The sequence below is a fragment of the Bufo bufo genome, chromosome 2 (assembly GCF_905171765.1).
Source record: "Bufo bufo chromosome 2, aBufBuf1.1, whole genome shotgun sequence".
NCBI classification, from domain to species: Eukaryota; Metazoa; Chordata; class Amphibia; order Anura; family Bufonidae; genus Bufo; species Bufo bufo.
In genome coordinates this window covers 724,431,743-724,447,573 of record NC_053390.1, presented here as the reverse complement: position 1 = coordinate 724,447,573, position 15,831 = coordinate 724,431,743, and the positions used below count along the sequence as shown (strand labels likewise).

The following is a 15,831-nucleotide window of genomic DNA, read 5'->3' as shown; positions in this document are numbered from 1 at the left end:
TGAGTCACACCACACAAAAACAAAAGTTTTAGATTTTAGAAAAACTGACTTTTCTCAAATTAGATTTCTGGTATACGAGTCCCCATCAGACTGGAACAGTTTCAATGGAGTCCAGGAGAAATGGGACTACTTAAAAGTGGCACTATTGAAGGCAACAGATAATTGCATTAGGCTTGTCAGTAAAAGCAAATAAAGGAATAGACCACTGTGGTACTCAGCAGAAGTGGCCGAAATCATTAAAAACAAAAAAATTGCATTTAGTAATTCTAAAAAAAAACTAAACGAGAATGACAGGAAAATTTTTAAGATTAGGCAGAGAGAGGCCAAGCAAGTTATTAGAGCTTCTAAATCACAGGCAGAAGAGAAATTATCTCAGTCAGGGAAAAAAGGTGATAAGACATTCTTCAGATACATAAATGAAAAAAGGAAATTAAAACAAGAAATTACCAAATTAAATACAAAAGAAGGAAGGTATATGGAAGAAGATAAAGAACTAGCTGACTGCCTAAGAACCCTAATGTAAAATACACTCTTGTGAGTTCACCGAAGCTGGGGGTACTCTGTAAGCAGGGGCATAGCTATAGCGGATACCAGTCCCACCTAAACCCTGGTGCTTGTAGGGACACATAAGAATACACAGTATTATAACTGTCATATGGTAGCTGGAGTTCCTGTTACAAATTTTGCATAGGATTCCAATAGTATTTATTTGAATACAGGCTTCTAAGAAGATATGAGAAGCAATAACAAGAATTCTGCTGATAATGTGATGGGATATAAAACAGAAAAATGCAGAAAACTGTGATAACCCATACCTCAAAAATGGCAAAAATATCCTAGTCACAAAATACATAGTGGCTAGTTTATTATGATTTTATGCAACATTTATATTCCACATATATTAATGACTTCAGGTCATTGGGAGGTATAAGAAGGTGCTATGAAAGTATTTTGTGCAAGATTTAAATGTGAACATGGGCTCCAGAGCATGCATATGAAAACCGACTGCACCTGTTAATTCTTCAGAGCAGCAGATGTTTAAAGGATTGTCGTAGGGTACGACCACACGGTTGTGACGCGGCTGCACTGCATTCGAGTACCGTGCGTGGTATTCTGTCACGTGATATTAAAGGTGCCACACGGCCATTAACAATACAAACCCTCTGAACAGTCTGCATTTTGTCGCGCAGTACTCAAACGCAGCACGGCTAAGTCACAACCAACTGTGACACGACTGTGCGGTGTGGTCGTACACTTAGCTGATCCCTGCAGGTCTGGCAGGTGAAACCCCCAGCAATCACCTGCTGGTGACCGCATGTTTCTCCTCCAGCAGCCACTGCAGAAGAAATTTGTTGTTCTGTACTCGCATTAATAAAACGTAGCATCCCACTGAAAACTATGGGAAGCAGATTCCACGTGGCCACCCCACCTCTTTTGGCAAAGAATCCGTGCCAGATTCTTCCTGCAAAAGATTCCAAGTCATATCTCATCCTCAAAATGTTCAGTACAATACCTGACATTACAAGTTATAGGAGTGAGAAAACGGTGACCTAGCAATGTTTTAAATATGTGCTCATAATAGGCCACTAAATATATAGATTAATAAATATATAATAATTATGTTATTTTATTATAGTGTTAGACAACTTTACATTTTAGCTGCTGCTAAGTAAAGAAATTCAGTGGATAGATATCAAAATAGTACAAATGCATAACAATGAATTTCTAATAATGAGTACCTAACTTTGAATCCGAAATATTCCAAAGCCCAAAGTTCATCTCATTAGACAATGCTCAAAGCACAGCAAAAAATATTTCAAAACGAAGGTCATAAATAATATTCATCTGGATATTGTGATAAAATCATTGGCAATAATAAGGCACAGTCTTAGTCATTTTAAACAGTTGGTTCAGTAAATCAGATATTCATGTGTAGACAGAATATAATTAAATTATTCTGTATGTATTTATTTTTCCCACTATGCTCTGTCACATTGTGTAAGGGTTTCAGTTCTAAGAATTCTAATCCTCTCAGCTCTCGGCAGTATTAATATTTAGCATTGTGTGCACTGAGCAGGTGTCACGGGGTTCCGAAGGTGCACTCGGTCCCCCATTGCCCGCAGAACTGTTGCTTAGCTTTTGGAATGAGGTTCTGTGTTTGACCTCATTCCCAGGGCGGCTTTACTAGCTGGGTGGCTCCTTGCTCCTAAGTCTGCCTTGAGCGCCGAGCTGATCACTCGGTGCTCGACTGGTTGGTCTGTCGGTCATGTGATGCTGGCCACGTCACATGACCCTCACTCCCCACTATAAATACAGGCAGCCTGCTGGCTACAGGTTGCCTGTTAATTTCTAGGTTCCTGGCTATTTGTTGGACTGCTGAATACTTACCTGATCCTGTTCCTTGACCATCCTTTTGCCTGATCCTCCTGTACTGCGCATCCGTCCTGGTATTGTGACCTCGGCTCCCACCTGACTACTCTCTTAGGACTCCTCTTGTACTTCTCTGCTCTCCTGGTATTTATGACCCCGGCTTCTCCTGACAATTCTCTGCTTGCTCCATTTGTACTTGCAGCTTTCCTGGTATTGACTCGGTCCGTTCACATCCTGTTGTTTGTCTGTCTGTCATCCCTGCACTTACTCCAAGTTAGGGATTGCCGTCCAGTTGTCCCCTGTCATTAGGACTTGCGAGGCAAGTAGGCAGGGAAAGGGGTAAGGGTGGAGCGCAGTGGTCACTTCCCTCCCCCCTGTGTGTGTGTGTACGCGACCGTTGACCGACCTTACTAAGAAAGGGGCGGATTTGGAGAATTGGTCTACTGAGGCCATTTCTTCATTTGAAAAATTAAAAAAGGCATTCAGTAGCGCTCCCATTCTGATCCAGCCTGATCAGGAGAAACCTTTTATTGTGGAGGTGGATGCGTCCGAGGACGGCGCAGGAGCAGTCCTTTCACAAGGTCCTGCCAGCCTCACTAATCTGAGACCATGTGCCTTCTTCTCCAGGAAATTCTCTCCCACAGAGAGAAACTACAACATAGGGAATAGGGAGCTGCTGGCCATTAAATGGGCATTTGAGGAGTGGAGGCATTTTCTGGAGGGGGAAAGGCATTGTGTAACTGTTGTCACTGACCATAAAAACCTTATGTTTCTCGAGTCTGCTAAGAGGTTGAATCCCCGTCAAGCCAGATGGGCTCTGTTTTTTACTCGTTTTGATTTTTCCATCACGTTCAGGCCGGGAAGTAAAAATGTGAAGGCGGACGCATTATCTCGGAGCTTCCAGGCTTTTCAACCTACTGAGGTACCACCTGAATCCATCCTACCAGCAAAAATCTTCTTAGCAGCTCTTACCCAGGATATCTCGGCTCGCATTAGGTCGGAACAACATCTGGCACCGGTATCCACCCCAACAGATAAGTTGTTTGTTCCCGTACAATTTCGTCTCCAGCTGTTGGGTGAGTGTCACGATTCTGCCTTTTGTGGACATCCGGGTGTTGAGGGCACTAAGGATCTGGTTTCTAGATCTTATTGGTGGCCCACTCTAACTAGGGATGTCAAGTCCTATGTGTCAGCCTGTGAGGTTTGTGCCAGGTCCAAGACACCTAGGACTCGCCCTGCTGGTAACCTACGACCCCTACCCATTCCCAGTAGACCCTGGTCCCATATCTCGATGGACTTTATAACTGACCTACCGCTGGCGGAGGGTAAGACTGTAGTGTGGGTAGTGGTGGATAGGTTTAGCAAGATGGTCCATTTCATTCCCCTGTCTAAACTCCCGAATGCCAAAACCCTGACGTCTATTTTTGTGAAAGAAATTGTTAGATTGCATGGTATCCCGGAAAATATTGTTTCGGACAGGGGTGTGCAGTTTGTGTCCAAATTCTGGAGGGCCTTCTGTCAAAGATGTAAAATTTCGTTGTCTTTTTCTTCTGCCTACCATCCTGAGAGTAATGGGCAGACTGAACGCCTTAATCAGTCTGTGGAACAATTCCTGAGGTTGTATGTTGCTGATGACCAGCAATTATGGGTCAAATTCCTTCCGTTGGCTGAATTTGCTCTGAATAACCGTGTCAATTCTTCTGCTGGGGTCTCCCCTTTCTTTTGTAACCATGGTTTTCATCCCCGTTTTCATTCTGGGTCGTCCGTCTCCTCCTCTAACCCTGAAGCTGATAAACTCTCCTCCGAACTGTGCACAGTTTGGGCCCGGGTTCAATCGAACCTAGAAAAGGCTCAATGTTCTCAAAAACTCAAGGCCGATAGGAGACGTTCAAGGGGGGTAAACTTTCAGGTTGGGGATAAAGTATGGTTGTCCTCCAAGAATCTATCTCTCAAGGTAACTTCTAAAAAATTTGCTCCTCGTTTTATTGGACCATATAAGATCACGGAAGTGATTAACCCGGTATCTTTTAGGTTGGAGCTGCCTGAGTCATTCCACATTCATAATGTGTTCCATAAATCTCTGCTTAAAAAATATTTTGAACCGGTAGTACCATCAAAAGCCTCGCCTCCGCCAGTTCTTGTTAATGATGCTGTCGAGTATGTGGTGTCTAAAATAGTGGATGTCAGGAAGGTGCGTAATTCCTTGCAGTACCTGATTCACTGGAAGGGGTATGGACCTGAAGAGAGATCTTGGGTACCTGCCAGGGAGTTTCATGCTCCTAGACTTGTTCGTAAATTTCATTTAGAACACCCTGAAAAGCCATCGCCTGAAGTCTTGGGTCCGGTGGCCCCTCGTAAAAGGGGGGGTACTGTCACGGGGTTCCGAAGGTGCACTCGGTCCCCCATTGCCCGCAGAACTGTTGCTTAGCTTTTGGAATGAGGTTCTGTGTTTGACCTCAATCCCAGGGCGGCTTTACTAGCTGGGTGGCTCCTTGCTCCTAAGTCTGCCTTGAGCGCCGAGCTGATCACTCGGTGCTCGACTGGTTGGTCTGTCGGTCATGTGACGCTGGCCACGTCACATGACCCTCACTCCCCACTATAAATACAGGCAGCCTGCTGGCTACAGGTTGCCTGTTAATTTCTAGGTTCCTGGCTATTTGTTGGACTGCTGAATACTTACCTGATCCTGTTCCTTGACCATCCTTTTGCCTGATCCTCCTGTACTGCGCATCCGTCCTGGTATTGTGACCTCGGCTCCCACCTGACTACTCTCTTAGGACTCCTCTTGTACTTCTCTGCTCTCCTGGTATTTATGACCCCGGCTTCTCCTGACAATTCTCTGCTTGCTCCATTTGTACTTTGCAGCTTTCCTGGTATTGACTCGGTCCGTTCACGTCCTGTTGTTTGTCTGTCTGTCATCCCTGCACTTACTCCAAGTTAGGGATTGCCGTCCAGTTGTCCCCTGTCATTAGGACTCGCGAGGCAAGTAGGCAGGGAAAGGGGTAAGGGTGGAGCGCAGTGGTCACTTCCCTCCCCCTGTGTGTGTGTGTACGCGACCGTTACAGCAGGTTCCCATATGAACAAATACGAACAAGGTTGCCTTCAGATATCTGTAGCGTATTATACAGACAGAAAACACTTGTTTCCTGTTATACAAATTTTAAAGCGACAGAAAAAAATTGTGTAATAAGCAAAACAATTGTCACGGCCTCTGTTGTTTTCGCCGTGACATGGTTGCCATGCATGCTGTTGCCTGCAGCAACGTGTTTGTTTCAGCATGTAGGTGCTTCCCCCCCCTGTTTGGTGCTGGAGGGATTAATTATCTGACTGGTGAGGATCTAGGTGTGTCCTGGGTGTGGCCTCTTGGCTCTTTATATCCTGGTGTTGTGAGTCTGAGGTCAGTTGCCTTCCAGCCTTTGTGTTAGCTGGAGTGTTGCTCCTTTCCCGAATATACCATCTGTCCAGTGGGAGGGCCTCCTAGCTACATATCGATGTCACCATGATGTCTCCCCTTTGTTCCCTCTTTCTTTTTCCCATCCCCACTTGATGTATTGTTTGGTGTTTTGGGTATGTGTTTATGTCTAGTTCGGTGTTCCATGTCTGGTTTGTTTGGTGTTGAATTCTAGCATGGTTGCTAGACATTTGCACTGTCTATTTGTCATCCCTCTGGAAGGGGGTTTCTGGGTTCCCCCGGAGGGGGAATCACAAGTCGGTGAGCAGCTCTGCCTGGGGCCGCCATGCTTCCTGTCTGCATCAGGGTCCGGTGGTTGTTGTGGCCGCGGCAGGTAAGTGCATGTTGTTTCTGGGCTCTTACCTGCCGATCCAGTGGCTGTTTACTGGCTGTCCCTTTCCTTGTAGCTAGGTCAGTGGAGACTCCTGTTCACCTGCGTCTGGGATAAACAGGTCGTCTCCTGCTTCTAACCTCATTGCAGGGATCTTCAGGGCCACTCAGGGTACGAGGCTCCTGTGTATGAGCCGACCTACCATCTGGGTCTGCTCATACGATTAGGAGTAAGGGCCAGGATTAGGGCAGTATTAGGAGGTGACCTGCTTCCTTTTCCTGGTGTCCAGGCCTAGTTGCTCTTCCCATTTACCTACGTACACAGTGGGGAGTTTTCCCCCACTTCCCACTGTGACAACAATATTTGTTATAAATGGAATTCTAGGTCTTCTCCTTCTTATAGTAGCTCATATCTCCACAGAACCTGTTTTGTTCTTTCTTCCAATGCAGCCATGAATAGTTTTAGGTAGAATTCTCAATATATTATATTTCAGGATTCTTGAAAGTTTGGACACCTCCCTAGTGGAATATTAGCAGGCATATGTTAGCAACACCTACATTTGTTGGACAATGGTCCCAGGTTAGATGCACATGCACATCCTTTTGCCTGGAGTTGCTCCTACCTGCCATTTGCAGAACCAGCTATGTTAATAGGTTGCCTGCTTCAGACTACACTATGTTATATGTCCAGTTATATCACTTTGTGCAAATAAAGACAGGGTGGGGTAAGTGTAGATAAAACTCCAGCCATTAGTTATGTTATCCCCTATCTACAGGATAGGGAATAACTAGCTTATCACTGGGGGTCCGACAGCTGGAACCCCCAGTGATCCTGAGAATGGGGATCCTGTTCCCACTTTATGAGGGAGCTGCAGGTCAAGAATGCAGCCTGCCGCTCCATTCATTCTCTAGCCAAGCACTGTAGTCGGTTATCTCCGGCATTCCCATAGAGAAGGAATGGAGTGCCAGGCGGCATGCTCGACCTGCTGCTCCATCAGAGTGGGGAAACAGGACCCCCATTCGGTGGGGGTCCCAGCAGTCAGACGCATGTGATCAGCTACTCTACCCCTATCCTGTACATAGGGGATAACATAAACTTGGCATTACACATTTTAACTTAAAGTGTAACTGTCATTTCAGGTACTTTTTTCAGAATAAGCTGTAATATAGCTGTACATGAGGAATAATACTATATCTAACCACTATATGCCTTGTATCTATAGCTAGTGGGTGGGGAATAGCTGCTTGATGTCTTCCATACAGTGTACATGAGGAAAACAGGAGATCCTGCTCCAACAATCAGGACATTATAGAGAAGCACTCACGGAAGGCGAGATAGAAGACTCACAATTAGGTGCTCCAGAAGTGTCTATATTTGTGTCTCTCTTCTTCCCCACTCCTCCTGCCTTCTCCATAGACTATAGGCAACTGTAATCTGATCCTTCAGTGAGGTGGCAGATCGTCTTGGTCTCTCAGAGTCAAGACAGATTTATTACTGAATTGAGTGAGTGTGGATGTTAGTTTAGGAATGTGGGAGGGGAGAGCTGATAAGTGAAAGTTTTTGAAAGGACAATGACTATTTATGCATAAATCAACAGTACAGATGAATTTATGAAACTTAGGCATCTTTCTCTGATAAGATATATTACATTCTCTCCACTTATAAAGCTCTTCACTCTGAATTATCCTCTTAATCCATTAGGAGAGACAAGACGTACTGTCAGTTTACATGTGGATTAGAATACAAGCTGCCCATAGAAGTCTATGGAGTGGGGAGGTGGGAAGAAGAGTAAGCTTCTAGAGTGAGAAAAATGCATTTTTCTCTGATAAGATACAAATATAATCATCCATACTATTGATTTATATATGTGAAAGGTTAGCTACTATTTAAGTGTCAACCACTGTTTTCAATGGATAGGATGAAAATGTTTCCACTGCTGAAAGCTGCAATGAATAGGGCTCATAAGTGGTACCATAGCTAATACATGGGTTCCAATTTGCAAAACCCTCTAATAAACTACCAATGGCCAAATAGAGCAACTAGCAAAAGGAATGTCTAGCAGCAATAATAAAGCGGGATATCTGCTGAAGCTGCTGCCTTCACAGGTATATTAACATGAGTTTAGCATACCAGTAAGTCTTTTTTTTTGTTTGTACAACACTGGGAGCTTGTAATGAATTCAAAAGCTGTAAACTAGATTAGATTAATGTGTGTTCCATCCACATAATAAAACCATGAAAAGAGAATTTAGAGTAAGTGGTTAATTGCACCCAAGCTTGCCACCACCATGCTATCTACACTACAGGCAATTAGTATATGTGACCTATCTGGGTCATCCATATTATATGTGACCAGGAACTATTCCTAAAGGGGTGCTTTGGTGCCCAAAAATGTTGAGCCATATACACTCATTGACAAAAAATAATACACAAAGAAGGAGTTGTTGGAATCAAATAAAACCTTTGTTGTGTAAATGTAATATATGCAAGTGATTACAGTGATACACTGAAAGGATACGTTTATTGGGGAAAACTGTAAGGAGGCTCTAGTGTGTAATTAAGGTGCCTCTTGTGCAGGCTCGGACTGCACACGTGGCACGTAACACATTATATTTACTGCACTACATACATATATTCATTGTACAGCACCTCAACTAGCCTATGTTTATATAAAAAACTTGTTAGATTATTTATTATATTTGAATGTATCTGTACGGTGGGCCCCCAAAATAAATTTTACTGTTAGGGCCTAAGCACCCCAGTCCGACACTGCTCTTGTGTTTGAATGGTTGGCAATGAAACTGTGTGAGCTGCTAATGCTTGCTGGCAGATCAAACTATCTTCTCTACTAGTGGTCTGTCTGGGCCATCCAGTTCTCCATGTGTGTGCCCTCACGTAACTACTGCTCCCAACATCTCTTAACAGCTAGGTCCGAATGGTCTTGATGGCGGGTTATTCATTGAAACGACCATCGTTCTTCTCTCATTATAATAATGTGCCCCCTCTCAAAATTTAACTGTAAAAAATGTCTTTGAGTGCATCATAGAGGCATGTCTAGCAGTCAACGATCTTTTACCAAGAGGTACCCTACCCAAAAGTAGCTTCTGAGAGCCTTTTTATAGGGCAGCAGGGGAAGTGCTTCCACACCCTCGTGTGGTCTAATCAGACCACACCCGTAATCATTTATATATCTACATATGGGTGTTTTCTCCCTCTCAGGTGCACAATGGGGCATACTTTCTACCTTTTGGCTATTTTCATCATATACCTCATGTGTTGATGGTAATTATTTGGTTTTTGCCTATTGTATTATTATTATGTTCCTTCTTGTCTACCTGCATTGACTTTGGGGAATGGTGAGAGATAAGTTTTGTATTGTACAACTCCCAATTGGGTTCTTTAATAGTTTTTTATGGGTCTTTGTAATACAGGGTATGACTTTTTTGGATATTTCAATAAAGCTGAATATTGTATACTGTTGGTGTGCACAAAATTTTTTGCCTACCATCTTTCTTGAGTGTTTTGATATCTGCTTATGGCATAACTGCATGCCAGGAATCCAATATTTCTATCTGGATGCATTATCTTATTTTTATTTTTTTTGTTAATGAGTGCGTATGTGATGGATGACAATACACTTTAAGTGCTAGCAAATGTTGACAAGTGCTGCCTCTACATTTTGAATATTTTCTACTTAGTTGAAAAGACAAAATGAAAGGTGAGAGGTACTGTATGTCTTGGAACCTTTTTTTTACACTCTCGAGGCAATTTTTAGTTATCCTTTCTGTATACCAAGAGTGAAATACATTTGGTATGTTGCGAGCAGTAAGTGGGAAGAACAATGTCCTGTGAGAAGTGGGTAACGATTTCTAATGTGCAACTTGTATGGAGGAACCAATTGTACCAATGATCGCTCATTGCCAATACAGTTTGCATCAGTCCTTGTAAAAGGACCTTGAAGGCATCCGGCCGGCACCCCCATAGAACTGCCTATTCTTGTCCGCTATTGCGGACAAGAATAGGACATGTTCTATTTTTTTCCAGGGCCGCGGACTAGAAGTTCGGGGCCGTGCTCCGGAAATGTGGATGCATCCATTCCTGCCCCATAGAGAATGAATGGGTCTGCACCCGTTCCGGATAATTGCGGAACGAGTGTGGAAACATTTTACGGACGTCTAAATGGAGCCTAAGTTTTACATCCGGATGCCATGCGTATTGAGAACGGATAGCATCTAGACTGAATACTGACCCATTAATTTCAGTAGTCTGTGTACATGAGCGTCGTTTATCACTGATCATCTCTGCATTCAGGAAAAATTGCAGCATCTTCTATATTGTGAATTTTTTGACGAAGTCCTGGCCCCAAATAAATAAATGGGGCTTACATGAAAAAAGAAGGTATCTGGATGCAATACGTTTTTCACTGATGTTTGCTAGGAGATGTTGAGTGTTATTCTTGAGTTTTTCTTCAAGAATGCATCAAAACTGATTGCATCCGCATGGGAAAAATTTAAACACTGAATGCAGTCCCAGACAAAACTGATTAAACTTATGTGCAAAACCACCAGTTTTTCCCTGTACAGAGCATGACTCCTTCTGTATATCTTGTATGAAATAAGCCTAAATGTGCACTGATCGCCTTGTTATATTGTCAAGCGGCGCTCATTCCATGCTGAAATCGTCCCATGTAAAAAAAAAAAACCCTAAGGGTAAGTTCACACCTCCCTTTAATCCAGTTTAAAAGAGTCTGATAGAGTTTACCAGATCCAGCCTAGCAGCATACTGCCGTTCACCACGGACCCCATTGAGTATAATGGGATCTGGCCAAAACCTGCCAATCATGCAGGAAACTGGCCAGATCCTATTATAGTCCACAGGGTCTGGCGGTGAATGGCAGTATCTTGCTAGGCCAGATCCGGTGAACTCCGGCAGGCTGTTCTCTGCCAGATCAGTCAAACGGAGATGTGAACATATCCTAAGTTAACAGTGCCCAAAGTTAACAAGTTCTATACTGATAATCAGTTGAGATATATCTGTTATTAAGCTATTAGGCATTTTTGAGTTATAAAAGGCTATGTACACCTTTGGAGGCAATTTTTGCTTATGATTGCATTTTACTCATTTTTGGCTAAAAATCATATTTTCAATTGGCCTTTATTAAAAAATATTGAGTCATTCTGTCACAAAGGGTTAACTGTTCTAACTGCGTGACTGGTAGTTTCACTTGTGCTGGTCATTTACACTGAACAAAAATATTAAAGCAACACTTTCGGTTTTGCTCTCATTTTGCATTAGCTGAACTCAAAGATCTGAAACATTTTCTACATACACAAAAGACCCATTACTCTCAAATATTATTCACAAATCTGTCTAAATCTGTGTTAGTGAGCACTTCTCCTTTGCCGAGATAATCTATCCCACCTCACAGGTGTGGCATATCAAGGTGCTGATTAGACAGCATGAATATTGCACAGTTGTGCCTTAGACTGCCCACAATAAAAGGCCACTCTGAAATGTGCAGTTTGATCACATAGCACAATGCCACAGATGTCGCAACGTTTGAGGGAGCGTGCAATTGGCATGCTGACTGCAGGAATGTCTACCAGAGCTGTTGCCTGTGCAATGAATGTTCATTTCTCTACCATAAGCCGTCTCCAAAGGCTTTTCAGAGAATTTGGCAGAACATCCAACTGGCCTCACAACCGCAGACCACGTGTAACCACACCAGCCCAGGACCTCCACATCCAGCATGTTCACCTCCATGATTGTCTGAGGCCAGCCACCCGGACAGCTGTAGCAACAATCGGTTTGCATAACCAAAGAATTTCTGCACAAACTGTCAGAAACCATCTCAGGGAAACTCATCTGCATGCTCGTTGTCCTCATCAGTGTCTGGACCTGACTGCAGTTCGTCATCGTAACCGACTTGAGTGGGCAAATGAGTGCCATCTGGCACGTTGGAGAGGCCCATTGTTGTGCCATTAATCCACGACCATTACCTCATGTTGCAGCATGATAATGCACGGCCCCATATTGCAAGGATCTGTACACAATTCCTGGAAGCTGAAAACATCCCAGTTCTTGCATAGCCAGCATACTCACCGGACATGTCACCCATTGAGCATGTTTGGGATGGTCTGGATCGGCTTATACGACAGCGTGTTCCAGTTCCTATCAATATTCTGCAACTTCGCACTGCTATTGAAGAGGAGTGGACCAACATTCCACAGGCCACAATCAACAACCTGATCAACTCTATGCGATGGAGATGTGATGCACTGCGTGAGGCAAATGGTGGCTACGCCAGATACTGACTGGTTTTCTGACACCCCCCCCCCCCCCCCCGGTAAGGCAAAACTGTGCACATTTCAGAGTGTCCTTCTAATCAGCACCTTGATATGCCACACCTGTGAGGTGGAATGGATTATCACAGCAAAGGAGAAGTGCTCACTAACACAGATTAGACAGATTTGTGAACAATATTTGAGAGTAATGGGTCTTTTGTGTATGTAGAAAATGTTTCAGATCTTTGAGTTCAGCTAATGCAAAATGGGGGCAAAACCGAAAGTGTTGCGTTTATATTTTTGTTCTGTGTAATAAACCTTATCTCTAAACTACTAAGAGGTCATAAACACGTCTTCAAGCCACATTCTTATCAGTAAGATAAGGATTTAGCTTTAATGAGTGTTAGTAAGGTCAGAGAGCAGAGATAAGGAGCTCGTCTGCTCCCCAGATGACGGAAAAGACAAAAAATCCACAGGCTGCTAGTACAGCATGTCAGCTATGTACACAAAAAAGGATTCCATATTTTTAATAAAGACCAATTGAAAATATGATTTGTAGCTCAAAATAAGTAGAATGCAATAATAAAAAAAATGACCCCAAAGGTGTACATAGCCTTTAAGGTGTTTCGACAACCAAAGCACCATTTGAAACATTGCATTTGAAGCCTTTCTTATTATTTTTCACTATGGAAATTAAAATACATTTTCCGATTTACAGTCTCTTGTTCCCTTTAAACATATTTCTTTCAGAGTGTTATTGATCATTGTGTTTCTTATCTCATGTTTTGTAGCCCCAGGTCAGAAACATTTCCTTCCTAGTCCTACCAATGATCCTCCATTTTGGTAATATTGCTACCATGCTTCTGCATTGCACATGTTTCCAGATGTGTACAGGACACCGTAGAACTTCTATTATCTAACACGGCATAGGATGTGAAGCTGATGTGAAGCTGATGTGAGCTATAGTTTGGAGTTTTTTCTCCCCAAGACTGCAACTTACCGTGATGTCTGAGTTTCCTGAGTCATGACTCTTAGAATAATGAAATAAGAACTGCGCAGAAAAGAAATTAAAATGCTATTTTACTTCACAAAAAGTTCATCAGGAAACGACATCTTCATAATTTTAGTGCAGTATAACAAAACTCACCCTTTTTGAGTCATCTTTTTCCTCTAAACCCTGCAAAAGAGAAATAACCAATAGTTCAATCTAAAGGCTATTTTTTTTTATAAATCGTATTTACTATATACAGTAGACTTAATCAACCTGCATATATCAACAGGGTAGGAAACCTCCACCTAAATGTATTCTTACCAAATTGTTATTAATGCTGCAGTAAGAGTTATAGAAAAGTATGGAGTACTTCTATGCCCACAGCTCAGTATCCATTCAGCCTTAAATGGGTTGTTCCCAATAATCTGACAACAGATGATTGCCAAAGGTCTGATTGCTGTAACCCCTAGCTTTTAGCTGTTTGTTAGGATATGCTACAGATGGCCATAGACCCAAGTTCTCGTACAGTCCCATTGGGCACAGGGACGGGTACTAATGTGATTGATGGCAGTACCTGTCCCAAGTCCCTGTGACTAATGCTTGTACTGTTGCATGGTGTCCTTTAAATGAGTCCCCTCAAACTGTGCCAATCTTTGCAGTGACTCTCCCCTCTGCCTAACAGAGGTGGTCCAGAGCTGGGGATACCCGTCTAGAACATCCATAGTTTGTGCTGTAATAGGGAAATCGACTGAATCTCAAAACCTAACATGTATTGTCCATTAAAAATGTATCCAGCCCCATGTATATCTTCTGCTTTAGACAGTCCTTGGTATGTCTTCTGCTAGACTTAGCTACTTCACAAAATATCACCCCCCTGGATTGTCCCTGGCTCCTCACTGTGGTGTGGATCACTGTGAGACTGGACACTTAGCACCTAAGTGGTATGGATTGAGGAGGAACCTATACAGATGTAGCAATCCTCATTATTACAGTGGAGAATGACCACACATGTAAAGCCTCTCTTCATTAATAGATGGCTCCAGCATTCTCCTTTTTTAAGGATCAAGCAGGTCCACATACTGGAACCTTTTGACTTTTCTATCTAGGATAACTCATTTGAGGAATCTTGCACCTTAGACATCATACTGAATATTACTATCTGTTTTATACATAGTTTTAACTAGCTCCTAGTAATAATGAAGATTTATAAAAATGTTACGTACCTGAGATTTCTGCAGCATTCCCATTACCATGAAGCACAGTTCTTCTAGAGCACTTGGTACCTGCACCATACAAGACAGGAAGCTCCATCAACTTACAGATCTATTTTTATACCATAGTAAATGGAAAAAAAATTCATAAGGACTTACCGCAGGCTGGGAATCTGACAGCACAGCAGAACATGCATCATCGATCTGTAGGCATAGGGAAATCACAAAATAAGAATAAAACATGTAACCTGCTGACTGTCAGCAGTTCTGTTCACAGCGATCCTAGGAAAATACACACTTTTTATTTAACAGCTGAACACATTAACTCTGTACAGTAAAACAGACCCATGGAACAGAAGGAGCGGTGCTTCCAAAATAAAGATACTAGGCCCAAATTACTTATCCTAAACATGGCGTAAGCTTAGACCGGCTGTCTAGACTTGCACCAGATTTATTACAGTAGCTCCGGCTGTATGATAAATGATCATCCAGGCTGGATGATAAATGTGGCGCACTTTTCTTTGATTCTATACCAACTATTGGTTGGCTTACTTTCAAACAGATTTTTACACCAGAATTGTGGCACAAATTTAGTGAAAAATGGCGCATATTAGGCCATGTACTTATTCCATCAAACCCTGCCCCCTTGTCGGAAAAAAGTGTAGAAACCCCTGTGCCAATCTGTGCCACTTTTTGCAAAGATTTTAGTAAATCTAGGCTTATTTTGGTATACATTGGCCCAAAGTGCATTTGCTACATGGCATACTTCAGGTCTGCTAAAATGTAATAAGATAATTTATTCTCTAGAACCAAAGCTTCTTTTTCAACCCTAGTAAAAATATTACCAGTAATTTACAGTACCGCTAAGAAAGTTGCTTTGGTCAGCAGTGATATACAGCACATAGGGTAGCACTATTGTTACACTGGTGGCCGATGTCTGCTACTGTCTCGCCCTCCTGGGCAGGCATGGGTGCTGCTTTACTTATCCCGTGTCTGTGGTAGTTCAAGCACTCTGGCATCAGGCCAGGGCATTAGTGTCCTGTGTGCATTAGGACGTGTATTCTATGAACCTCAGTCTGCAACACTGCAAGAGTTGGTGTTCTCCTGATCTGCTGCATGGCTGTGTCCAATTACTAATTAGCTGCTCCTATAAATACCTGTCTGTTTCCTTCAGTGGTTTCCTGAGCAATAGGT

The 15,831-nt window shown here is 42.8% G+C and overlaps 2 protein-coding genes and 1 long non-coding RNA gene across 7 annotated transcripts in view; 1 reads left to right on the top strand and 2 right to left on the bottom strand.

The window, feature by feature from the left end:
* Window positions 1–14,766, bottom strand: part of LOC120990201 (neuromedin-U-like) — a 29,576-nt gene extending 14,810 nt beyond the window's left edge. The window contains exons 1-3 of one of the 5 annotated variants that reach the window (XM_040418846.1): window positions 14,650–14,766; window positions 13,583–13,612; window positions 13,436–13,486 (exon numbers count right to left, since the gene is read on the bottom strand). In XM_040418846.1, the coding sequence (XP_040274780.1) occupies window positions 13,436–13,486; window positions 13,583–13,612; window positions 14,650–14,718 (150 nt within the window). In that variant the 5' untranslated portion in view covers window positions 14,719–14,766. Of the gene's footprint in view, window positions 1–13,435; window positions 13,511–13,582; window positions 13,613–14,649 lie in introns of all 5 variants that reach the window. The other 4 variants (XM_040418843.1, XM_040418845.1, XM_040418842.1 and 1 more) reach the window with 4 other exon arrangements.
* Window positions 516–5,536, top strand: LOC120990202. Its single transcript, XR_005776384.1, has 2 exons — window positions 516–2,077; window positions 5,439–5,536. It is a non-coding gene; the product is annotated as an uncharacterized LOC120990202 (long non-coding RNA).
* LOC120991020 (neuromedin-U-like) overlaps window positions 14,737–15,831 on the bottom strand; it is a 62,777-nt gene continuing 61,682 nt past the window's right edge. The window contains exon 3 of the mRNA XM_040419909.1: window positions 14,737–14,841. Within this exon, the coding sequence (XP_040275843.1) occupies window positions 14,737–14,841 (105 nt within the window). The remainder of the gene's footprint in view (window positions 14,842–15,831) is intronic.